The sequence below is a fragment of the Urocitellus parryii genome, chromosome 2, assembly GCF_045843805.1.
Source record: "Urocitellus parryii isolate mUroPar1 chromosome 2, mUroPar1.hap1, whole genome shotgun sequence".
Classification (NCBI taxonomy): domain Eukaryota; kingdom Metazoa; phylum Chordata; class Mammalia; order Rodentia; family Sciuridae; genus Urocitellus; species Urocitellus parryii.
Genome location: NC_135532.1, coordinates 33,777,601 through 33,801,337, shown reverse-complemented (window position 1 = coordinate 33,801,337; position 23,737 = coordinate 33,777,601). Strand labels below are relative to the sequence as shown.

Below are 23,737 nucleotides of genomic sequence, written 5' to 3'. Positions count from 1 at the left end.
AAAATGTAAGACTGGCATTCTATAAAGAAAACAGAAGTGTTAATGTAAAGTCCTATAGTCCATATAAAGTAAAGGTGATTAATATAATTGGTTAAACTTAAATTTAATCCTCACTACTTGATTTCCCATATAAGTTCAACCTGTGTATTCATAAAATATAATTGATGTCAATTTTAGAAAAGACCTTCCTCCAAATTTATTTTAAAGGTGATACCATATTACTAAACAATGTCTAATTTAGTTAAGACATTAATATTGAACAAGATTAGCCAGTAAATTTGGAAGGGTAATCAAAATTAATGTGTCTCAAAGGTCCTTGTATTCAGATGGTGCATTATGAATTTTTTAAATTTAAATACTTCTAATAAAATTTTATAGTAATAGCTAAAAATCAATGGTGTTTATAACTCCTAGTTGGTAGAGAGGAATATTGAAATAAGAAAAAAAAAAAGTCCAAAGAAGGCAGGAGAAGAAAGGCCCAGACAAGTGGAAGAAATATGCACACAGGAAGATGTTAGCTGAACTTCCCATTTACTAGTGATCACAACCTTTCTAAATGCAAAGGAAGCAGCAGGATCAGAATTGAGGTTTTCTCCAAGAGAATAGAAAGTGAACCAAAACTCTGAGAAGAATGGTATGAGAATAGTATTCTCAAGAGAATAGTAAAATAAATAAATATAGAAATGCAAACATTTAAAATGGCATACCATTATCAAGTTAGGGTTGTATCAGAAGTGCAAGAGTCAAATAACACTAGGAAAGCGCAATTCACCACTTTAACAAATGAAGAAAAATGCTGTTAGAGTAGGCATAAAAGCATGTAATAAACTTCACCATAGTTTTTTAAAAACTTGGCAAACAAGAAAAAGAAGGAAGCTATCAGCTAAAGGAAATCTATATGGAGTATTTATAGCTTACATTATTCTTAATTATGAAACATTAGAAATATCAGCATAAAATTAGAAATCAAGGAAAGTGCAATCCACCATTGAACAAGACATACTAATGTAGGTAGGTATAAAAGCAAAATACAGACGTGACAATATTCAAGAGGTGACAAATAATTAACAAAGTTTAATGGATCCACAGATATTCAAAGATCAGTTTGCATTATCAAACATGAGCAACTCCAGAAAATAATTTTTAAAGGCAATTGTGACATGTTACCTAGGAAAAAATCCAACATGAGATGAATGATAACTTCAAGGAGGATTTTTTAAACTGAACATCATTAAAGAAAACCTGTTTAAGGTGGAGAATATACAATGATTATGGTTACCGGTAGTGTCTAGACTTAGGATATCAAATCTCTCAACCTTGGAACTCAACACAATTTCAATCAAAATCCCAACAGAGCTTTACAAGCTTAATTTAAATTTTATGCCCACAGCCAAAGGATGGAAAGCAAAACACTTCTGAAGGCAGTGAATGGAGGAGGGACCTGCTGTACCAAATATCAAGACAATATTTAGAGCCCCCATCCCCACCCTCGGTACTGGAGACTGAACCCAAGAGTGCTCTACCACTGAGCTACATCCCCAACATTCAGAATTTTTTTTTTTTTTTTTTTTTTTTTTTTTTTTTTTTTTTTTTTTTTTTTTAGACAGAATCTTGCTAAGTTGTCCAGGATGGCTTCAAACTTGTGATCCTCTTGCCTCAGCCTTCAAAGTGTATGCCACTGTGCCTGACTGATATTTAGAGGTTTAGGTGATTAAAACCTTAGGAAGGGGAAGATTTTTAAACAAAGTATATTGGACATTGAATACATTGAAACTTCACATATTTGATATTAGGTATATTTGATATTAGGTACATTGTAAAAGGAAAAAAAAAAGAATTTGGAAAGCATATTTGCCACTCATAACTGTCAAGTATCATTTATATATTAAGTATAATGTATGAAGTGTGTATATGTACATATTATATATAAAACTAAGAAAAGGTCCCTCCCTCCAAAAGAAATGAGAAGAAATAAGATACAGTGAATGGTGTGTATGGTGAAGAGTTAATGAAATCAGAGAACTTCTTCATTTAAAGAAAAGGGAAAGTTTTCTAAGGAATATTTGTGTGCATTTTAGCAAGAAATCATAGTGAATTACACCTGGCCAAAAAATGTTCCTGAAACTGGATGCTTAGGAAAGGAGAAAGACTCAGGGATAAAAGGGATTGTTGCAAGCAACAGTTTTGCCTAAGATGATCATTTAAGGAAAAGCAAATATTCATACTTAGGAATAGATGTCCTATGTGTCAAAAGAGATTAGAATTTGAACATTTAAAAACAGCTGTCTGCAGACATAATGGTGCACGCCTTTAATTCCAGATACTGGGGAGGCTGGGCCAGGAGGATTATAAATTTGAGGCCAGCCTGAACAATTATCCTTTCTTAAAATAAGAAAGGGCTGGGGATGTCACTCAGGTGTAGCACATTTGCCTTAGCATGCATGAGGTCCTGGGTTCAATCCTCAGCACAGGCAAAAGAAGGGAAAAATTTTATAATGTGCTTTTCTCATGATTGTTGTAAGGATTCAGTAAAAGATAGCACTTAAAGAGCTAGAAATAGTAAATGGCACAGAAAACCAGCTCAGTAAATATGAGCAATTATTGTTATTGAAAGTTCAGCAGATACGGCTATCAAGACAGTAGAAACTTCACAGTATTTACAAACATTGGAGGAGGTAGGGGAAACTCCTCATTTCAGGACTTTTCACTAGTGTAGGAATGGACTTGTGTAGGGACGGAAAAATCTTCATCAGAAGCACCTTCCAGCAATTCTACCACCATCACTCCTTCAAGATGAAGTGGGGGAAAATTCCATGCAGCTTCATCATCTGAAGTGTAATTGTGGATATTTTATGGACAAAGAAGGAGGCAACTTAAGAATGGGCTTGGGTGTTATTTCCCCAGGTCCTTCTGTACCGAGCGAGACCCAGCTTGTTGATGCTCATTACTGGTGGAAACCTCTCATGCTTTCTAGGCCAAGACATTTGGAACATTTTGCAGGAAGAAGGAAAACAGTTGCTTAGTCATCTTCCAAGGGGATGTATGTAGCAAGGTCCCTTGAGGTTCTTTCCAGCTGTCCCTTGGGAACAATTATTGTTTGTGTTGTTTTGAACCTTATACCTCAGTGACTGGCAGGGCCAGCATAAATGATATTTGGCCAATATGAAGGAGAAATGTATTTAGAAATGAGCTCACCTAGAGCCTTCACAGCAGGGCTGTGGAGGGGCATCTGATTCAAAGGCAAAGGGGCCTCCCATTCCAGGGAAGATTGGCATGGCCCATTCATGAGAAATGCTGGAAACAGGAAGCTTTTCTGTTGCTCTCATCACAAAGTGATGATGACATGGTGGCTAGAAAGAAGCAAGATGGAATGTATGTACTGACAGGCAGGCAGGCCCAGGAATGGGCCTCACGCTTTCAAATTTGTAGCAAACAATAACCCTAGACTACACAAGGAAGCAAAGAGATGCCGACTGTCTTGACATTCTGAATCAACTACCAATCTTGCATTCCCTTGAAACCAGGGGGAAAGGGAGACATTGTGAAAATTAACCCAGTATTCCTATTTTAGATGATAACTGAACCCTGAGATATACAGCTCAGCTCCCACACAGGGTGATGATGGTTACTGTCTGTGAATGCCAGTCATTACTCTGAGAATTTTCTATGTAACATTTTATGTGATTCTCAGACAACTCAGGTAGATATTATTAACTCCATTGTACAGATGAGAAAGATGAAAGAAAAAGGGGTTATATAACCTCCCCAAGGCCACCTCAAGGGTTCACAGTGGAGCAAGAATTTCTCTCCATGGGGCAGTGTGATGTGAGCACAAAGCTTCCTTTCTTACCACCCCCGGCCCCATGCGTCTGGCATCATTTCCATATTGAGCCATAACCAAGGGTGTATAAGGTCAATTCAGCAGGAAGTTTAGAAAGGTGACACACACTGACCATGCGCATGTGTCTACTCTCATCTGTCTCTGGTCCCCAGTCTCCTTCCCTGAAGTTCCCAAACTCCACATTAGCCCTTCAAACCACAGTGGCAGCCATCATTATTACTGCAATTCGAATTAGTGCACAACACAATGCAGATCATTAAGTATTTGTTGAAAGTAACCCAGACTCTGGGAAATATTTTAAGATGATGTTGCCAGGAAGAAAACAGAAGAGACAAAATGAGGAGAGATCTGAGTCTGTTTTGTGTTGTTTTGCTTTCACACAAAGGAAGACACACTATTGGGGATATTGTTATGAGAAAGATAAATATTGGGAAATTGGAAAACTGGTGTTTTTGGTATTGGAATAAGCTGGACATGGTTCTTGATTCCATGTGATGTGATGAAAGAAAGAGTCCTGCCCAGGAGCCTAACTCTGGATTCAAGAAAAGGGTTTGCCATTGTGAGCCATAATCCTTGACCAATTATTTATTCATTCATTCAACAAAAATCACTGAACATCAGCTATGGGTCTGTGTTGCTCTAAATGCTGCAGATGCATTGGTAAATAATACCAAACCCAATCACTACCCTCAAGGAAATGTGCAGTGTAGGGTGGGACCAGCAGGCTTTTCCTGCAAAGGGATAGCTAATCAATATTTAAGGTTCTGCAGGTCAGATGGTCTCTGTCGTAAATAACTCTACTGATACAGTGCAAAGGTGGCTGTACATAATACAGAAATACAGGGTATGGCTGTGTTCCAGTAGCTATTAACTTTAAAAAAAAAAGTAAAGAGGTAGTAGAGCCAACTTGGCAGGCAAGTTGTAGTTTGCCAATCCCTGGTCTACAAGAAAAAACCAAATTCAATTCAATATTTATGTCTATGATACCATATGCAAAGTCCCTGTGGCAAGAAGACACATCAAGTCTTAGAAGGACTGATGGCGGGAATGAACGGGGTGTCATGTGACTGAAGCTGGAAAAGGAGGGAGGGACAGACCAGCAGGATCTTCTAGAACATTCAGATCTTTGGTCTTTACTGTCCTAATAGTTTATACCATCTTGGATTATTTTAAGAAGGAAGATAACAGCATTAGACATAAGTTTTAAAAGATGTCTCACTGTATTGTGTTGCATGAATTGGATTAAGTTTCCTTTTTTAAAACGTAAGGATGGATATACTTGCCTTGTGTATCAGGCATTTCATGATAGTGACCAATTCCACAAGGTACACAGAAACGTTTCATGAAACACAGATGACACAGAGAATTACACAGTTATATCTTATAGGAAACACGAGACCACCAGGAGTTCATATTCTTTTGGATTTCCTCTATGAACAAAGACACTGTGAACTCATGAGATAAGTCTTTTGTTTATGTTACTGGGCTTCCTTCACCAGGGTAACTAGTCCTCAGGGTGCTCACTCAAGAGCAGGAATTCCCTGGCTCTCTCTCACTCTTTCTGTTCTGCCTTCTCGCAAGCACATCTGACGTGCTGCCCACAGTCCAGGCCTGGCTCTACACCCATGAAAAGTTGCCAAGTATAAAAGCTTCCCAAGCATGAGATGGATGCTGGGATGTCTTCACCTGAGAAGCAGGATAAAGACAATTTAGTGGGTATGTTCCTCTCTCCTGTTTTAAGCACGTTAATGTTACAGAGCTGAAGCAAAGCAAGAATTACAGCTTAGAGTTACAGAGTAAGCATGGGGTATAGGCATTGAAATTGGCTCCAATTCCATTTAGAGCCCATGATTTTGGATTCCTTGCTTATGTTGGTTCTATTTGCTTCTTGAGTGACCGTCTATAATTTGCTCCTTCTCTTCATTTTGAGATGGAATTGATGTTTATATTTGCATTCCTTTTTTCACATTAAATAGCAAAGATATATTAAAAATGTATTCAAATACATCTGGCAATGCTGTGATTAAAAAAAAAAAGATGGTTTGAGTTTCATCATGTTTGATAAATGCAGAGAAGCTGTGGAAAATGAAACCAGCCCTTAAGTACCAACTGCTACCTTACATACTATTAAATATTAGAGAATAGTTTGCTTACGTTATGTTTTCAAATCTTATAGTACTTCTGAAGTAGATCCTCTTGTAATCTGACTTTACAAATGAGAAGACTGAGTCTTAGAGGGTTTAAAAACTTGAAGGTCCAGCCAGGCACAGTGGCGCACACCTATAATCCCAGAGGCTTGGGAGGCTGAGGCAGGAGGACCACAAGTTCAAAGCCAGCCTCAGCAAAAGCAAGGTGCTAAGGCAACTCAGTGAGACCCTGTCTCTAAGTAAAATACAAAATAGGGCTGGGCATGTGGCTCTGTGGTCAAGTGTCCCTGAGTTCAATCCGTGGTACCAAAAACCTCAGAAAATCCTTGAAGGTCCGGAAAACCATGATGATGGTGTTGATGGTATGCATATGTGCATATGTATCTAATGCACACTTTATACCTTATGTGACCAAAAAGTCGTAGTCTAAGTTGGAAATTGAGAACACATTTATTATTATTAATTTATAAAAGAAAAAGTGTACTTTAAAGTCATTTACTTACACTGTTGAAGTAAGCATAGCTACACTGATATGCTGCAGGCAGCAGATACCACCTGGAAATGGTAGTGGAGGTGGAGGTCTCTTCCAGGATACCCTTTGTCATCTTTTTAAACAAGATGTTCCTTGAGACAGTAAAGATTCCGTTCTAACAGGTTAAGACAGTGGCTGGGAAGGTGGCAGGATTGAAGTTGCATCACCAGTGAGATATTTGAAAGCATTCATAAGTTTTCTTGGTTTTGATCTTTTATTGTAACGGAAAATTTGCACTATGGCAGAAAAAACAGGACTAGAACTTCTAGTTTACAGTTTACAGTTTCCTGTGGCTTTGGATCATTTTGACTATTCTTTGAGGTTTGTGGAGTAAGTTTGCCCTCACTTTCCTCCAAGTAGGATGCACTAGACAGTCCTCTACGTAGTACAGGAATTCCTACTTGAAGGTGATGAGGGAATTAAATGAGAACTGAGTCCTTGCCATCACCCCCAGCAGTGGTCTTACCAGTAGTTTGCTGCTGGCATGTGCCAGCTTTAAAAACGACCCATGCCAGGTGTACTGCTCATGCCTGTAATACCAGCAGCTTGGGAGGCTGAGGCAGAAGGATCTCAAGTTCAAAGCCAGCCTCAGCAAAAGTGAGGTGCTAAGCAACTCAGTGAGACCCTGTCTCTAAGTAAAAAATATAAAATAGGCCTGGGGAGGTGCAGTTGTCAAGTGCCCTTGAGTTCAATCCCCAGTACCCCCTACTAAAAACAAAAAAACCAAAAAACACTCATGCACATCTCTAACTTCAAGTTCATGATGTCACAAGGATGCATTAGAATCAACTGGTGCTTGGGGGCTGAGGGGTGAAGGTGTTATTCACATGATTAGAAGTGCCTACAAATGAGGGCTGCCCCCTCCCAGTAACCATGTTGTTAAACACTTCCTAGCACACTGCCACTCACTAGTTTTTGACACTCCTGCCCCCTTTTTTTTCAAAGTGAAATTAATTGGAATCTAGAATACCCAAGTCTTAAATATTCTTCTTAACATTAATATGCAAAAAAAAAAACTTTCTGGGGAGCTTGTCTAAATGCAAACTGGTCCCTCCCTCCTAAAAATTCTAGTACTCTAGGTCCAGCTGGGTTTGAGATCCTGCAACTAAACCAGCTCCAGAGAAGTTGCCAGAGCCTATGTTTTCTGACCACTGTATTTCTTTTAAGCAATTTTGAACTTTCCTGAAAAATGTTCTTTTTGAAATAGGTTCATACCTATTTCAGAGAAAAACACAGAGGGAAAATGAATTTCAGATGATGAAAAGAAAGTGTTTACCCCTAGGGTTTTACTTAGATTTTATGTTTGATGCTCAAAACCCTTGATTCTCAGCAGAAAGAACCAGAAAGCTGCTGAATTCTGTTGCCAGTTTAATCTTCACAGGATTGAAGGTGAATAGAGAGAATTGTTAATACACCTTGCCAAACCCAGGGAAGGTGATTGTTTCACTCCAAACACTTTTTATTTTTCTCCAGGAAATAATCTGATCTTCTCTTTTCTGCAAACAAAAAAAACTTTTTTTTTCACTTGACATGCTTTTTATTTTGAATTTACTTTTAAAAATTATATTAAAGGACTAGAGTTGTGGCTCAGCGGTAGAACACTCACGTGTGGGGCCCTGGGTTCGATCCTCAGCACCACATAAAAACAAATAAACAAAATAAAGGTATTGTGTACAACTAAAAAATAAATATTAAAAAATTATATTAAAACCCAGAAAATTCAGAATTTTAAGCCTATCAAAAATTAAGAAAATTAAAAAAAAAACGAAAGAAAGAATTTCCACCATTCAAAAAAACCACGATTCATATTTTGGTTAATTTTTTTCTAAAATTCTTTCTATGCATGCAGGTATTGCTATAATTGGGATCTTACTGGCCATAAAATCTTACTACATAAAATTCTACTACATGTTTCTCTTAACATTTTACCATAATGATTTCCCCATGTTTCTTTTTTAAAATTTTAAAGCAATTATGCATAACATGAAACACTGTGTGTGTGTGTGTGTGTGTGTGTATGTGTGTGTGTCAGGGGTCACTTAATTATCCCGCCATTGTTGTGCTCTCCAGGTGTTTTCGACTTTACTGCCGGTAGAAATGACACCATCATGAGCATATTTAAGCTTAAATCTTAAGGACAAAGTGCTTGTACTTGTTGTTAGCAGTGCTGTTATTTTAGAGAGGATTGGAAATGTGGGGAGCATGGGGACAGTAGAGAATGATGCAAGGAAAACATTTTCTCTTTATTTTCTTCTCATAATGATGTGGGGGTGCGGGGACAGAGAGGGAGAAAGCACGACAGAGAAAATGCGAGGGCATAAGGTTCTCAGCTTAATTGACTCTCTTGGGAGAAAACAGAATCTCGTCTGATGGATCATTATTTCCAGACAAGAGCAGTTCCAACTCTGTTATGTTACTGAGCATTATTCTGAGACTTCAAAGTGGGTACCCGGGCACCGTTCACTTCACTTGTATGGCATCTACTGTGGGTCAGGAGGGGAAGACATAAGAATAAAACACCTACCTTCAATGCACTAAAAATGTATAGGGAAGACACAGGAGTTAACGAGAAAAATGACAATGAAATAGGAAAAGGGATGACAGAGGTAGGCTCAGAAATTAAAAGAGGGGCATCCAAAGGTGGGGATGAGAGTCACCTTCCTAGGAAAGAAAGTGATGTAAGTTGAGCCCTGAGGCTAGGTGACATAGGGGAGGATGTGCCATGCAAGAGGGGGGGCTGGGGACCCAAAGGCAAAAGGATAAATATATGCGAAAACCTGAATGTCCTTCTCTAGTCATGTTAGCATGTTTGCTGGGTCACTGGACCCATAATGGAGACCACTGTGATCCCTGCCACCTGAGAATCTGAATGCTTGCTGTGCTAAGAGCCTGTGTGTCAAGCCTGTTTCTAAATGGTAGCCTTGGGGTTGTAGCTGCATTGGGCTGGAAAGAATGGAAATCATAAAAAGGGAGCTGTGGGGCATGACTGGGAGACGGGTGCTGGGGACCAGGCTATACGAGGGGGCTTGCACTTTGTGGGCAATGCTTAAATTCTTAAGCTGGGTGGTGGGTATAAGGCATTAACTGCATTATTTTTGCAATTTTTTGAATGTTCTATTTCAAAATATATCCTAAGTATTTCTTTATAAAGAAACCAAATGGTGAAAGGAAATCACAGTGGATGATATGTTTTAATCCACTGTGAAACCGTATGTTTCAACTGCTAAGCACAGATTCTGGAACTGAAATGTACATCTTTTAGAAGACTCTCAGGATAACATCATATTGTGCTCTCACAGGGCTAGCCTGGATGATAAGATCACCATCCACCTCTGATTTAGTAGTTCTGAACCAAAGACTTGGTTTTCCTGCATTTTTTCTTTCTTTTCTGTTGCACATACATTGGTGGATTTCGATAAAGCAGACGATTGGGTGTGGTCAGAGCTTTGGTATTTTCTTCCATCATCCTCTCAGCCTCTAGGGAGGGCTCTAGCAGGAGCCTTGCTAGGTTGACCTGAAGGCAGTAGGGCAGTTTCTGAAGGTCTTCCACAGCTAGCAAAAGCATTTCATTTCATACAGAATTATAATCCTCAAATCCAGTTCTCAGTATAACTTCCTGGTGGGAATGGATGTAGGGGGTGAAAAGGTTACCTGAAAGATTTGTTCCCTTGGAAGCTACAAAGATAGTACCTTGGGGTCTCCCCCAGGGCTGTGAAAGCTCCTTAGGCTGAGCTGGGAGGCTGCAGGGTGGTGCACAAAGGCTCAAAGCCCCACTTTAGCACAGCTGATAATACCTGGAGGCCCCTCCAGTTCTCCCAGCAGCAGAGGCACTGATAATTCTAATGCTCAGCTGTAAATCTTAGAAAATTAATCACATTGTCCTCTCCTTTCTCTCTCAGCATGCTTCTTACCTAACGGAGTCCAGCCTCCCGTGGACATGTAATGATGGGAGGGCTTGCTGGGACTCCGGGGAGCCCTATAGTTTTCTCTGTGATAAATTCTTATGCAGCTTGGTATTGAGGTTGAGGCTCTTTGGAAAATGTCCAGAATTTAGCTCAGGGCATCAAGTATCCTTTCTGAAATCTCAGCTACACAGTGAGACCGAGCTGTGCTGGTAACATCAGACCCCAGAATCACCCAAGGTGTCTGAATACCAAATACCACAGTGTCAGCAGGGAGGAAAGGCACCAAGGATGGCAGAACTATGTGCCTTCTCAGCACTTTTATCAAGATTCCATGGAAATGCCTATTGACCTTCAAGGCAGGTACAAGCACAGTTATTGCGGCTTTGTTTGTAAAGGCGAAAACTGCAAGTAAACTGAATGTCAATCGACAGGAGAATGGCTAATAAGCCAAAACACAGATTTAAGATGGGAGAGTATGGCTAAGGTAGATGAGTATGTAATGATTTGGAAAGATATAAAAGTTGATTAGGGTTTTTGTTTGTTTTTTTTTTTTTTTTTACAGAAGACGATTTTGTTTATTTATTTATTTATTTATTTTTGCATTACAATTTTAAATACACATATATACCACAATTTTTCATATCTCTGTTTGTATATAAGGTATGTTGACACCCAATTCAAGTCTTCATACATGTACTTTGGATAATGATGTCCATCACAGTCCACCATCCTTGCTAATCCCCTGCCTCCTCTCTTCCCCTCCCACCCCTCTGCCCTATCTAGAATTCATCAATTCCTCCCAGGCTCTCCCTCCCTCCTCCACTATGAGTCATCCTTCTTATATCAGGGAAAACATTTGACATTTGTTTTTTGGGGACTGGCTAACTTCACTTAGCATTATCTTCTCCAGTACCATCCATTTACCTGCAAATGCCACGATTTTGTTCTTTTTTAATGCTGAGTAAAATTCCATTGTGTATATGTGCCACATTTTTTTATCCATTCATCCACTGAAGGCATCTAGGTTGGCTCCACAGTTTAGCTATTGTGAATTTTGCTGCTATAAACATTGATGTGGCTGTGTCCCTGTAGTATGCTGTTTTTAAGTCCTTTGGGTATAGAATGAGGAGAGGAATAGCTGGGTCAAATGGTGGTTCCATTCCCAGATTTCCAAGGAATTTTCCATATTGCTTCCAAATTGGCTGCACCAATTTGCTTGGGTACTGTGTGGTACATTTATCAAAATAAATAAATAAATAAATAAATATATAAATCTGGAAATCAAGCCAAATATTTTCTAAATGTAAATATATAGTGTGCAAATATATAGTGATTGGTCCTTAAAGACATACACCAAATTGATGATAACTACGGAATTTCTCTAGATGAAAGCAGAATTGAGAAGGGGGAAGTAGGGAAGTCTTTAGTTTTATATCTTTAGATTTTTTTTTTCAATGAGAAGATATGGGCTATGTTACAAAAGGTAAAAAATGTGCTAATCCATATAATACAACAAAGTTGTTTTTTTTTTTGAGAATGCACAAAGTATCTTTTTTATCCCACATCATAATAGTCTAAAAAAGAACCCTATAAAAGAATATTTTTACTCAAAAGTTTTTAGTACTGAAATAATGTATCTAGAACTTAGATACTTTTCACCTATGAGAATACAACAATTGAGAAACTCAAAGTTATCTTATAAGAATAAGATGAACACTGTTAGTGCAGATACAGGTGGGTACAGACTTTTTGAAGGACATTTACCATGGATCAAAATCATAAATACTAGTTCATTTGGCCTAACACATCCACTGCTAGATATTTATCCTACACAGGGCACAAAACAAAAACAAACAAACAAAAACAAACAACAAAAACAACAGATGTTTAAAGACATTCATCATAGCACTGTTTGCAAGAGCAAAAGCCTAGGACTCTTCTAAGGATTAACAAATATGGCTCAGGTCCCACTGAATCAATAGCAGTGAAATGGCTAAGTAGGGATGCTTTTGAGGAGACATCATTTAGGCTCAGAGACTTTGGTGTCCAATAGGGAAGAGGAAATGATGCCCTGAGTCTGTAACCTGGGCAATCAGGTGGGTTGTTAAAGCTTTTACTGAGATGGAGATAACATGGTATTTAAGGAATTTCCTGGGTGGAGACAACTAATCAATACGATTGTTCTCTAGTCGGTGGGGAGAATATGCCTCAGTGGGGAGAGATGTGGGGATGAGAATGGGGATGGTTGTCAAGGAGAATGGGGAAGTGAGGATTGAAAGGGAGAAACTTTGCTGGGTGCAGTGATGCAGGCCTGTAATCCCAGCGGTTTGGGAGGCTGACACATGAGGATGGAGAGTTCAAAGGCAGCCTCAGCAAAAGTGAGGCATTAAGCAACTCAGTGAGACCCTGTCTCTGAATAAAATACAAAATAGAGCCAGGGATGTGGCTCAGTGGTTGAGTGCTGCTTAGTTCAATCCCTGGTGCAAAAAAAAAGAAAAAAGAAAGGGGGCGGGGGCAGGGCATAGAGTGGTGAGCATAGAGAATTCTAAAATAAGAGGATCAATCAGACACGCATGTTTTCCAAATAAGCATCTGAAAAATTATGTATTGATGTAACTAAAACTACAGTTTTAGGTGATTGAGGTAGGATTTGAATTCAGTTTCATCTCATTGCAAGGCAGTATTCATGAAGACAAAGTACCCTTGCCATCATAATGTGTGATTAACCAAAAGAAATTTAATGCAATAAGTCAATATAACAAAGTTCCATGAAAAGTGAAAAATATCAGCTATCAAGATCTGACAAGTCCTTGGAATTCCTGTCCATCCATAAAATAGGAATAGTAGTGGTAATCCAAGTTTACTAATGGAGATGGCAATGCATGACGAGTTATCTAATTAGTCATGAAATCTTCCGAAGTAGGTAATTTCAATCCCCATTTTACAGATGAAGAAATAGAGACCCACAGAGATTGAGTGATTTATGTAAGGTCATATAATTGCTAAGAGACTTGCATAGAAACTGATACCTAAAGGCTCTTCAAAATATACTTCCACAGCCAGGCGCTATACACATCTGTAATCCCAGTGACCCCAGAGGCTGAGGCAGGAGGATTGCACGTTTGAGGCCAGCCTCACCAACTTAGTGAGGCCCTCTTTCAAAATAAAAAATGAAAAGCACTGGGGGTATAAGCTTAGTGGTTAAGCACTTCTGGGTTCAGTCCCTAGTTAAAAAAAATAAGAAAAGTTCTTCTATGTGCTACATTGTTGCCCTCTGGGGATAATAGTACCTGCCTACCTATCTACCTACCTCTAAGTTATTTTGAATTTCACCTGGAGAATTCATGAGGCTCAAGAATCTGAAGGTTCTGATGTGGGTGATCCATTGGACCATATTCTGAGAAAAACAATTTTTTTTTCTTTTGAGAATAATAAACCATGTCTGCTGTATAGAAATACAATGATAATTATTGCTGTTGATTGCTATGAGACTTCTCTTGGAAGGAACAGATCAGTTTCAGTATCTAAAAACCTGAAAACATTGTGTGCTTGTCTACATTCAGGGGTATGGATGGATTTGGGTCTCCTCAGTTGCGTTACCAGCCCTCTGGATAGTTTCCTCACCTGCCGCAGTCTGGCTGGGCACAAAATCACGAGCCACTCACCCCTTGTAGATTCAAACAGCAACTCTTTATTCCCGAACTCACACCGGCACTCTCCACACGTTCTGGGGAAATCCACGTTCTGAATCTCAAATACTCTGTGAATCCCGGGAGAACTCAATGGGAACTCTAGGAGCGGGCATGCCTGAGGCAGCAGGATACGCCCTATTCCCAGCAGGGTACACCTTAAACCTGGAACCGCCCTAAACCCAAGGAGCAGGATACTCCCTAAAACCTGATCAGCCCTAAACCTGGATCCGCCCTGGTCCTTGAGCAAGGTCACCTTACTCAAGCATACATGCAATGTCACTGCAAATGACCTGGGTCCAAAGGCAAGCCCATTACCACAATGGAGAGTCCTTCCTCTAAGCAACATGGAGTAGGCTGACAAAGAAATTGCCATGTGTCATTCCTACTTGGCAATGGCTCTCAGCACTCACCTACTCAGCTGGAGGCCTCTTGAAAGAATTGCACCAATCACAGGCTTGCTTCTTTCTCATTTCCTAGGCATCAACAAAAAACAGCTGGGTGTCTGTGGCTGGATCCTGTTTTCCATCTCTTTCCTGTTGATGATCATTACCTTCCCCATCTCCATATGGATGTGCTTGAAGGTAATACCCTGGGAATTAAATGGGGCTCTCCGTATTAGCCAGCAAACCATTAAGACTAAATGCTGTCCCTTAACCTCTTAGATCATTAAGGAGTATGAGCGCGCTGTTGTATTCCGACTGGGACGCATCCAAGCCAACAAAGCCAAGGGACCAGGTATGACACAGTGGCTACTCCTGTTGAGGATCACGGGCATCCCTTACTTCTGCTGCCACCACCACTATTTTTCCTGGTGGCACCGACTGGAACTCAAAGCAAAATCCCAGGAAACTGGAGCTCTTCTGTATAATAGAAGGATGTGCCCTCCTGGGAGTGGCCACCAGTTTGAGAGATTCGAAATCTGGATCCGTTTCCAAACTCTTCCCCTGAGAGAGGCTGTGAATGTGAGCCAAGCTGGTGGACACGGTTTACCAGGTCCAATAAGAGCATGTCAGGACAACAAGGGGAAAGAGTAAATGACTGGGCTTGGTGGCACATGCCTGTAATCCCACTGCTCAGGAGGCTGAGGCAGGAGGATGGTGAGTTCAAAGCCAGCCTCAGCCAAAGCGAGGCACTAAGTAACTCAGTGAGACCCTGTCTCTAAATAAAATACAAAATAGGGCTGGGGGAGTGCCCCTGAGCTCAACCCCCCAAAAAGAGTAAATGGCCAACATATACCATTAAGGTATTTGGAGCCAACATTCAAGTGGTTGGGATTTGATTCTTACTCTTTGAAAAGGGCTAATGGAAGAGTAAAAGGTAATTTCCTTTCATGGCAAGTAGACCAACAGACCAACAGAGCTGGAGGCCATACTATGACTCCCTTTGTCTGGTCCCCTGGTTTTGAAAATAAGGAAACTGAAGCCAACATAGGTCTCATGGTTTACCTAAGACCATTCTCACAGTTGGAGGCAAAGATGAACTTTCAGGCTTTTTGATATCTAGTGTAGTTTCATTTTCATCTTTTCTCTAGAACTTTAGAAGGAAAAACATTCCAAACTGTTCATGTTACAAAAAGATTTTTTTTCTTTGACCAGGGTGAAGGTGAGGGTGTCAGTTCAATATCTTATTTCTAAACTTCTTAGAAATAAGATATTGATTTAATTCTCACAAAGTCTCGGTGTATATTTAGTTGAACCATACAAAATTGCTATTATTTGTTTTGGTTCACAAAAATGGCAATTCCATGTGGTTAATTTTAATATTCTTAAAAGACTATCAAAAAGCATCTTAAGAGATGATGTTTTTTTAGCTCTATTTCTCTGGTAACATTTGTTTTTGGCTTCCTCTTATGGTATATTTAAGTAAAATTTTGTCTTTCTATCTGCACTAAAAAATCTCTGGGGTTAGAAAGGTTTTAATGCATAGTGATATTCTGTGTATTTTGTATTTGGTCGGATACCTGCTACATGAAAAAAAAACTGAGATGCTTCAAAAGGTGAAACTTGTGAGTGACACTTGGCTATTTTAAGTAATATAATCTTACTTGTCGAATTTCATAAAGAACCCAAGGAAAAGAGAGCAACATCCATTATGCATTAGGGATGTTCTTACGAGTTTGCCAAGACAGCAAATGTAAGAATCATCCAACAGAGGAAAAATAGAACAAAGTTATCCTGTTCCTGGGTGCTCAGATTATAATAATGATGTGAAAGAGGCGGGAAAGCCACAACTTGGAGGACTCTGGAGAAAAATGTGTCTCTTGTAAATGAATTTTCCCAGAAGATTTTGCTACTTAATGTCCCAGGATAACCAACGTCGTCATACGTGTCTCTGGGGCTAATGAGTTACCTCAGCATGTCATAAGGACAAAAGGGAGACGAGCCAAATTGCTAACGGAAAACTTCTCCACTTTTGCAAATTGCAAATTATTCTTCAATAATAAAAAGTATTTACAATAAGAACTTCGATTCCTTGAGCACCTATTACATACCTATTCCTACCATCTTGTATGTATTAAGCCACCAAAGCTCAGAAAAGTTGAGTGAATGTTCCCTGTCACAAGGGTACAAAGTGGCAAGGCTAGGACTTAACTCCAGAAGCTCTCAGGGCCGTGCTCTTAACCACAGAGACCTGATACCAAAAAAGCAAATAAATAGGGCAGCCGTTCTTACCACAAGTCTCAGAAATGTTTAGAGACCAAAAGGGAGAGAACATTCCAGTAGTGTACTCTGCCTGTGCTGCTGTTCCTTCTCATGGTGCTTACTTAACCTGAGAACAAAAACAGTCACACAAAACTTTCCTGATAAGCAGAAATGGATTAGTGTCCCCATCCTGCTGACAAGCCTTGTGGTTCTCATCCTTGTAATTCTTATAATAAAGAAAGAACATCCTCAGTGTAATGCTGAGGATTCACAGGGTCCTCTAATGAGTTCTTTTATACCCACACCTCTCTGACGACCCCAATGCTTCACCATGCAGAGAGAAGTGTTTACAATCACAGAATGTTATTGTCCTCGAACCAGAATATGACTATGTTTTGCAAAGCATTGGTTTCAGGAAATCTGAGACCCTGGGATGATTTATTTCTCCTCCTCCTCCTCTTCCTCCTCTCCTCTTCGTGCTCCCCTCCTTCTCCCCTCCTCCCCCTCTCCTCCTCCTCCCTCTTCCTGCTCCTCCTCCTCCTCCTCCTCCTCCTCCTCCTCCTCCTTCTTCTCCTCCTCCTCCTCCTCCTCCTCCTCCTTCTTCTTTTTTTTTTTATTTTTCAGTGATGGGGATTGAACTCAGGGCCTCAAGAATGCGAACAGCACACTCTATCCCCAAACTATAACCCTAGTGCTTAAAAAAAAAAAAAATTTGTTTCGAGTCAAGGTCTCACTATGTTTTCCAGGTTGGCCTTGTCCGCCTGTCTCAGATTACCAAGTAACTGGGATTATAGGTGTGCACAATCATGCCCAGCTTTGGGAAAATTTTAGTTCAATTATTCCTTCAATACACTTGAAGATGCTGAGAATGTTGGCACTCACTAATATTCAAGACCAAAAGTCTATCTCCTGAATTTTTTATATTGTACCTTTATTATAAGAAAACCAATTTCCAAAATGTCCTTTTAAATCAACATCAAATTAAACACTTAGAAAGAAAGAAATAGATTGTTTTTAAAAATCGAAGATCAAATGCCAAGGATCATTAGCATTTTACCAAAAGACTTTAATTCTTAGGCAATTCTTTTTATTTTTTTAATCCCCAAAGTTGAATGTGTTCATATTGAAGATCATCTAAAACATATACAGCCCTGTGAAAATGATGTACCAAACAGCTGGGATGCTATTTGTTTTAATTATTATCAATAGGTAAAAATTTAATGAATTTTCTGTTTTGTAGGTCTGATCCTGGTCCTGCCATGCATAGATGTGTTTGTCAAAGTTGATCTCCGAACAGTTACTTGCAACATTCCTCCACAAGAGGTAAAAGGTTATAGATTTGTTACTAGAAATAAAACCGACATCTCCATTACACGGGCAATCAAATTCTTACAGTATGTTTTTGAACAATAAGAGGAGAATGAACTGAATCCCCAGGGACCTGCTCTGAGTGTTGTAGGTGGCTCCTAAACTACTGGGCTTTTTGTTTTGCCAAAGGAATCCAGGGCAAGACCCAAGAACTAGAAGACTTGAAACACTAAATGACCTGGATCAATTTATATTACATGCATGTAGGAATATGTCAAAATAAACCCCACTATTATGTATAAGTATATTGCACTCATAAAAACATTAGAAAATACTAGAAGGCTCAGAATGACCAGATAAAAGAAAGTCTGAGAGAAGACAGTTGGCAGGGAAGCTGGGTTGGAGAATGACTAAACAGATGCTTGAGAGAGACAGATAACTCACCATACAAAGAGCTGAGGAGAATGGGGGCAGAGAGCAGTGTTTGGTTATTTTATAATCCTTGCCATCATCATCTTTTAGCAGTTGATAGACATAATAACTTTATTTATTTGTTTTTATGTGGTGCTGAGGATTGAACCCAGTGCCTCCCATCTGCTAGGCAAGCACTCCGCCACAGAGCCACAATCCCAGCCCCATTTTCTAAGATTTTTAAAGTAATACCTGTATTAATCCCCTTTGCTTTTTTTTTTTTCTACTGGGGAATGAACTCTGGGGCACTTAACAACTCACCCCTGAAATCGGGTCTCACTGAGTTGCTTAGGGCCTTAATAAATTGCTGAGGCTACCTTTAAACTCATGATCCTTCTGCCTTAGCCTCCTGAGCTGCTGGGATTATAGGCATGCACCACTGTGCCCCGCTCACCTTTGCATTTGACCTTAAGTTGGTTTATGTTTGGATGCAACAGAGCAGACAGGTGTGGAGACAGAGCAGAGGTTGTGAAGGGCTTACCTGTATTTGGATTTCAAATGATTCTTGGAATACTATAATGAATGACCAAAACTAATAACTGGATACTAGCAAAGTCAGAGTTACTAATGATTAATTTGCTTTCTCATAACCAAAGTGACCTAAGGAGGAGGGGTAATAACTGTGAGTAGGATCTAGAATGGGAGAAGGACTTAGGGGGAGGGCAGAGATAATGAAAAGACAGGACACTCAATCAAGACTCAACGACATCTCCAGGGCCTCTGTCAGGAACCACAGGACTGAGTGCAGAATTCAGCTCCATCACAGCACCTGGAATGCTTGCTGACCTAGAGGAGAAATTTTCTGGCTCCGTTGTGGACAGTTCTGGCCTCTGTTTTCCAGGATCCACGCACAAATCACTCATTTGCTCCAAAATACCTTGTCACATTATTCAGATTGATCAATGCTGAGCTTCTCTACAAATCCGAATCAGTTGTGCTTTACTTAAATAGAGAACACGGTCTCTGGTGCCATCTATGTTTTCTAAGCAGTATTGCTTCACCACATCTGAAAACTGAAAACCAAGTAGAGTACAGGTATCAGGAAACAAGTGTTCTCCATCTACTTAGAAATAGAAGATGATAGAATTCCAAAAGAGTTCTACCAATCCTTAAAATGGGGGTCTCTATTCTTACCTTGGCAAGTCAAGAGCTTCTGCCTATGGGATGTAAATATTCTCTAAGATGAAGTTACAGGGGTCGATAGGGACCAGATCTGGGTTGGAGTGTTGTTACTGAGTAGGATGAGGTTATATTCAACCCAGGACAGGATTTGGTGACTGTTGGCATGAACTGTAATTAACACTTTCCTGTGGAGAAGGGCTTTAGGGGTTGGCTATCACTCTTTCCATTGCTGTGAATGCAACTCACGTGTGATCTTGCCTTGTTTTTGCTCTATAGATCCTCACCAGAGACTCTGTGACTACTCAGGTGGATGGAGTTGTCTACTACAGAATCTACAGTGCTGTCTCAGCGGTGGCTAATGTCAACGATGTTCACCAAGCCACGTTTCTGCTGGCTCAAACCACTCTGAGAAATGTCTTAGGGACACAGACCTTGTCTCAGATCTTAGCAGGGCGCGAAGAGATTGCCCACAGCATCCAGGTGAGGACTCCAAGAACTAATACTCTGCCCCATAGTTAATTTTTCCTAATTATCAGAGACTATCGATGTACCCCCTCAACGTGTGTTAACACACACACAACACACACACACACACACACACACACACACCACACACAGAGCTATGCTAGAGGGGTGGGGTTCTATTGGTGATTTTGTTTACTTATTACAAGGCATAGACTTAAATATCTGGGTGGGAGAAAGGAGCTATGAGAATTGTACCCCTTATCCCCTTTCTTTGGAATTCACAATCACGGATTAACGTTGTACCTTTTCTGAGAAAGTTAGAGACCAGTCTTTATTTTCAATTTAGATTACTCCAGAGGAAGTATAGCCATTTCCCAGGCAGCCCCTATATTCCTACATTTTAGTGGGGTGTGGAAGTCAGAAGAGGATTGATCTGAGACAGCAGAGATATGCCTTGTCTGAAAAGATTTACATCATGGCACCAATATCAATAACAAGATTAATGATACTGATCATCATCATTATTGTAATAATGATAATAGGGACTTCATTTTTTAAAGGAATGGTAGAACCCTTCTGGAATCCTACCATCTTTAATTTCTAAATAGATATACAACACTTGTTTCCCTGATACCTGTAATCCAGGTTGCAGGTAGCTAGATGGAGCAGGTATGACCTCATTTCTTGTATATTCTAGTTTATAAATTGCATTTCTGTATTTTCTTAACTTGGTTGCATTTTGATTCTCAGCTTTCTTTCTGTAAGTTAGGACTTGGGTCATTCTTGGCCTCTTGTGCCAAGACCTCATGGTTTTATGAGGTGATGACAATTCTGCATGACAGGTCCCCATCTCCTTTCTAAGAACCTGCTGAGTTTGACAACTCAAATGTTTCCCATTTAAAGCCAGGTCACTGGCTTCTCGTGAGGTCTCACCAACTCTTGGTGTCCTGCAGAACCCACAGAAGGGAAAGGCACTCTTGTCCTTTCTTCCCCAGGACAACCAGTTAGATGTCTTTCAGAGTTTTAAGGTTTTACAAAGGACAAGAATATCTTTACTGTAAGCTTCTTTAAAAATGCACCCTAAAAATATGTCCTACTTAAAAAAAAAAAAAGAAAACACATCTTGTTACTTGTTTAAAACTGGCCATCAGATAGGGATTAAGGAAAGTAAGATAAATAATAGCTTGAAAAGTACCCAATAATAATATCCACTGAGTCATTGCTAAGTATTGATATATACTTCATATGTATTATCTCAAAGCCTCACACGAATCCTCATGACAGTCCAGACAGGAACTGCTCATAGGTGAGAAAACTGAGAATCAGAGAGGTTAAGAAGCTAGTCCTGTGATTATAGCTGCAAATGGCAGAGCCAGGACAAAATTCAAGCGTCTCTGAAAAGCTCACCCATTGCGGTCTGCTTGATATCAGTGACAGCGGATCTGAGGCATTGTTCCCAATCCCCATCATATACCGATATCATATGCTGGTGTCCTGTGGGATGGTTGAGGGGTGGGACCTTCTAGTAGACTACTCACTGAATTTATTAGGATTTGTTCATGAAGCCTTCAAGGGATTCACTTCAATTCCAAGAAGGGATCCATAGGTTTGGGAAGAATTACCTTCCCAAAGCATCAGAAACTTAACATCAAGTCACCTGTCTTCTGATCAATGTCTTTTCTTTTGATCCGCAAACAGACCTTGCTTGATGATGCCACGGAGCTGTGGGGGATCCGGGTGGCCCGAGTGGAAATCAAAGATGTCCGGATTCCTGTGCAGTTGCAGAGATCCATGGCTGCTGAGGCCGAGGCCACACGGGAAGCCAGAGCCAGGGTAAGGGCTACTCCATGTACATGACAGGGGAGGCTCCTGGTGCTGGGGCAGACAAAGATGGAGCTGAACAGAAGATCAGGGTTGCTCTGTTATTTTTAAAGAAAGGCTTTGTTCACAGATTTAATGAGAATTTCTTTTGATCTGAAGGTAATGAGCATAGCAACAGGTCAAGAGGATGCTCAGCAACATGTTGAACAATTAGCAATGTGGGGCCCAATGCTGGCTGCACCCCAGAGTCTCCTAGAGAACGTAGCAAAACACTTCAGCTCCAGTGAAGCAGAATCTGGGCCGGATTCAGGGACCAGCCTTTTTATAAAGCTGGTGTTTCAGATATAGCCGGCGTGTTGCCTGTCTTGTGAACACCATTGTTTTGGTGTGTTTCATGATACCGGATTCAAAGGGAGTAATCAAACACAACCCAGGTTAGAATTACTAAATGTAACTCCACTCTTTCCCCCGAATGTCCTTGAAACGGTTGGATCTGTAGTCTTTGTGTTGATGGATTTCCTGAAGCATCAGAAAGCAAGTGAAATCAGAAACCTTCAAGCAGCCTCGTGGGAATCTTACTTGTGAGCTGACAAGGCTATTTTCTCTGTCCTTACCCATCCTGTACTTTGGTTTATCTGCTGAGTTCTAGCAGTTTCCCAGCAGAAACTTGGCAATGATGGACAAGACATCACTCTCCCACGGATAGCGGGGTACCCACGCTGGGGGCGATTAAGCCTGGCCAAGTTGTTCCTGGGCAGTCTGAGAACTAGGAAAGCAGAGTATGAAGAGAGTCCCAGGCTGGCACTTTCTACTACTTGTAATCAAGAGCTCAGAGAACTGGGAACAATTCCTGCATTGTAAGAACGAGACTAGGTTGACAATAGAATGAAATAACAACATCTTGTATGATAACTGGAAAACAGCAAAAAACCTGGTTGGAGCCCTTGAACTTTAGGCTTCTCTAAAAATGAATGCAGTAGGCAGTGAGGCCCCCCCAGGCTTTAAGAGCATTCCTCGGATGGATGGCCAAGTATTTATTTGTGTTAAAGAGAGTGCTTTCATTTTTGTTTGAAAATGAAATCTAGGTAGTCATAATTTGTAAAACATCTATTCTGACACTGTGCAACCTCCTCGTTTCTCCATTCACCATAGGATGTGACACTCTTATCCTAGCCAAAAGCCAAGGAAACATGTATGGCAAAGCAGGGGGCTGGGCGACCTATATCAGCACAGACCCAGAAAAAGAAAACTCTTGTCACATTTGTAAGTGTTTATTTCTGTCATTTTAGGTCCTGGCAGCAGAAGGGGAAATGAATGCTTCTAAATCTCTGAAGTCGGCCTCTATGGTGCTGTCCGAGTCCCCCATAGCCCTTCAGCTGCGTTACCTGCAGACCTTAACCACTGTAGCCACCGAGAAGAATTCTACTATTGTATTTCCTCTGCCCATGAACATACTGGAGGGCATTGGTGGTATCAGCTATGACAATAACCACAAGAAGGTTAATGACAGAGCCTGAGGTCCTCCTGAGGTAGCCAGTCCACTGCTTAGAGAGTTCTTTGAATCCTGTGGGGGAAGCCAGCAGTTAGAGGCAGTGAAAATTATAGCACAATTCATGCCACAGTCACTCCATAGCTGGAATAATTAGCAGGGAAAATGTGTAGAGCCTATTAAATAAAAAAGGAAAATGAGGGTTGTATATTAGTAATAAAACATAAGCAACTTTGCAACATTCTTATATTATTAATGAATAGTCATTCTGAGTTATAGCAGGAACTTTCTCACACTAGGGA

The 23,737-nt window shown here is 40.2% G+C and overlaps 1 protein-coding gene across 1 annotated transcript; it reads left to right on the top strand.

Moving 5' to 3' along the window:
- The first annotated feature begins 5,505 nt into the window (after positions 1-5,505).
- Positions 5,506-23,463, top strand: Stoml3 (stomatin like 3). The gene is made up of 7 exons (XM_026408755.2): positions 5,506-5,557; positions 14,595-14,698; positions 14,780-14,852; positions 18,000-18,082; positions 19,937-20,140; positions 21,824-21,958; positions 23,236-23,463. The coding sequence occupies exons 1-7, from the start codon at positions 5,506-5,508 to the stop codon at positions 23,461-23,463; spliced, it is 879 nt and encodes a 292-aa protein (XP_026264540.1).
- The last annotated feature ends 274 nt before the right edge of the window (positions 23,464-23,737 follow it).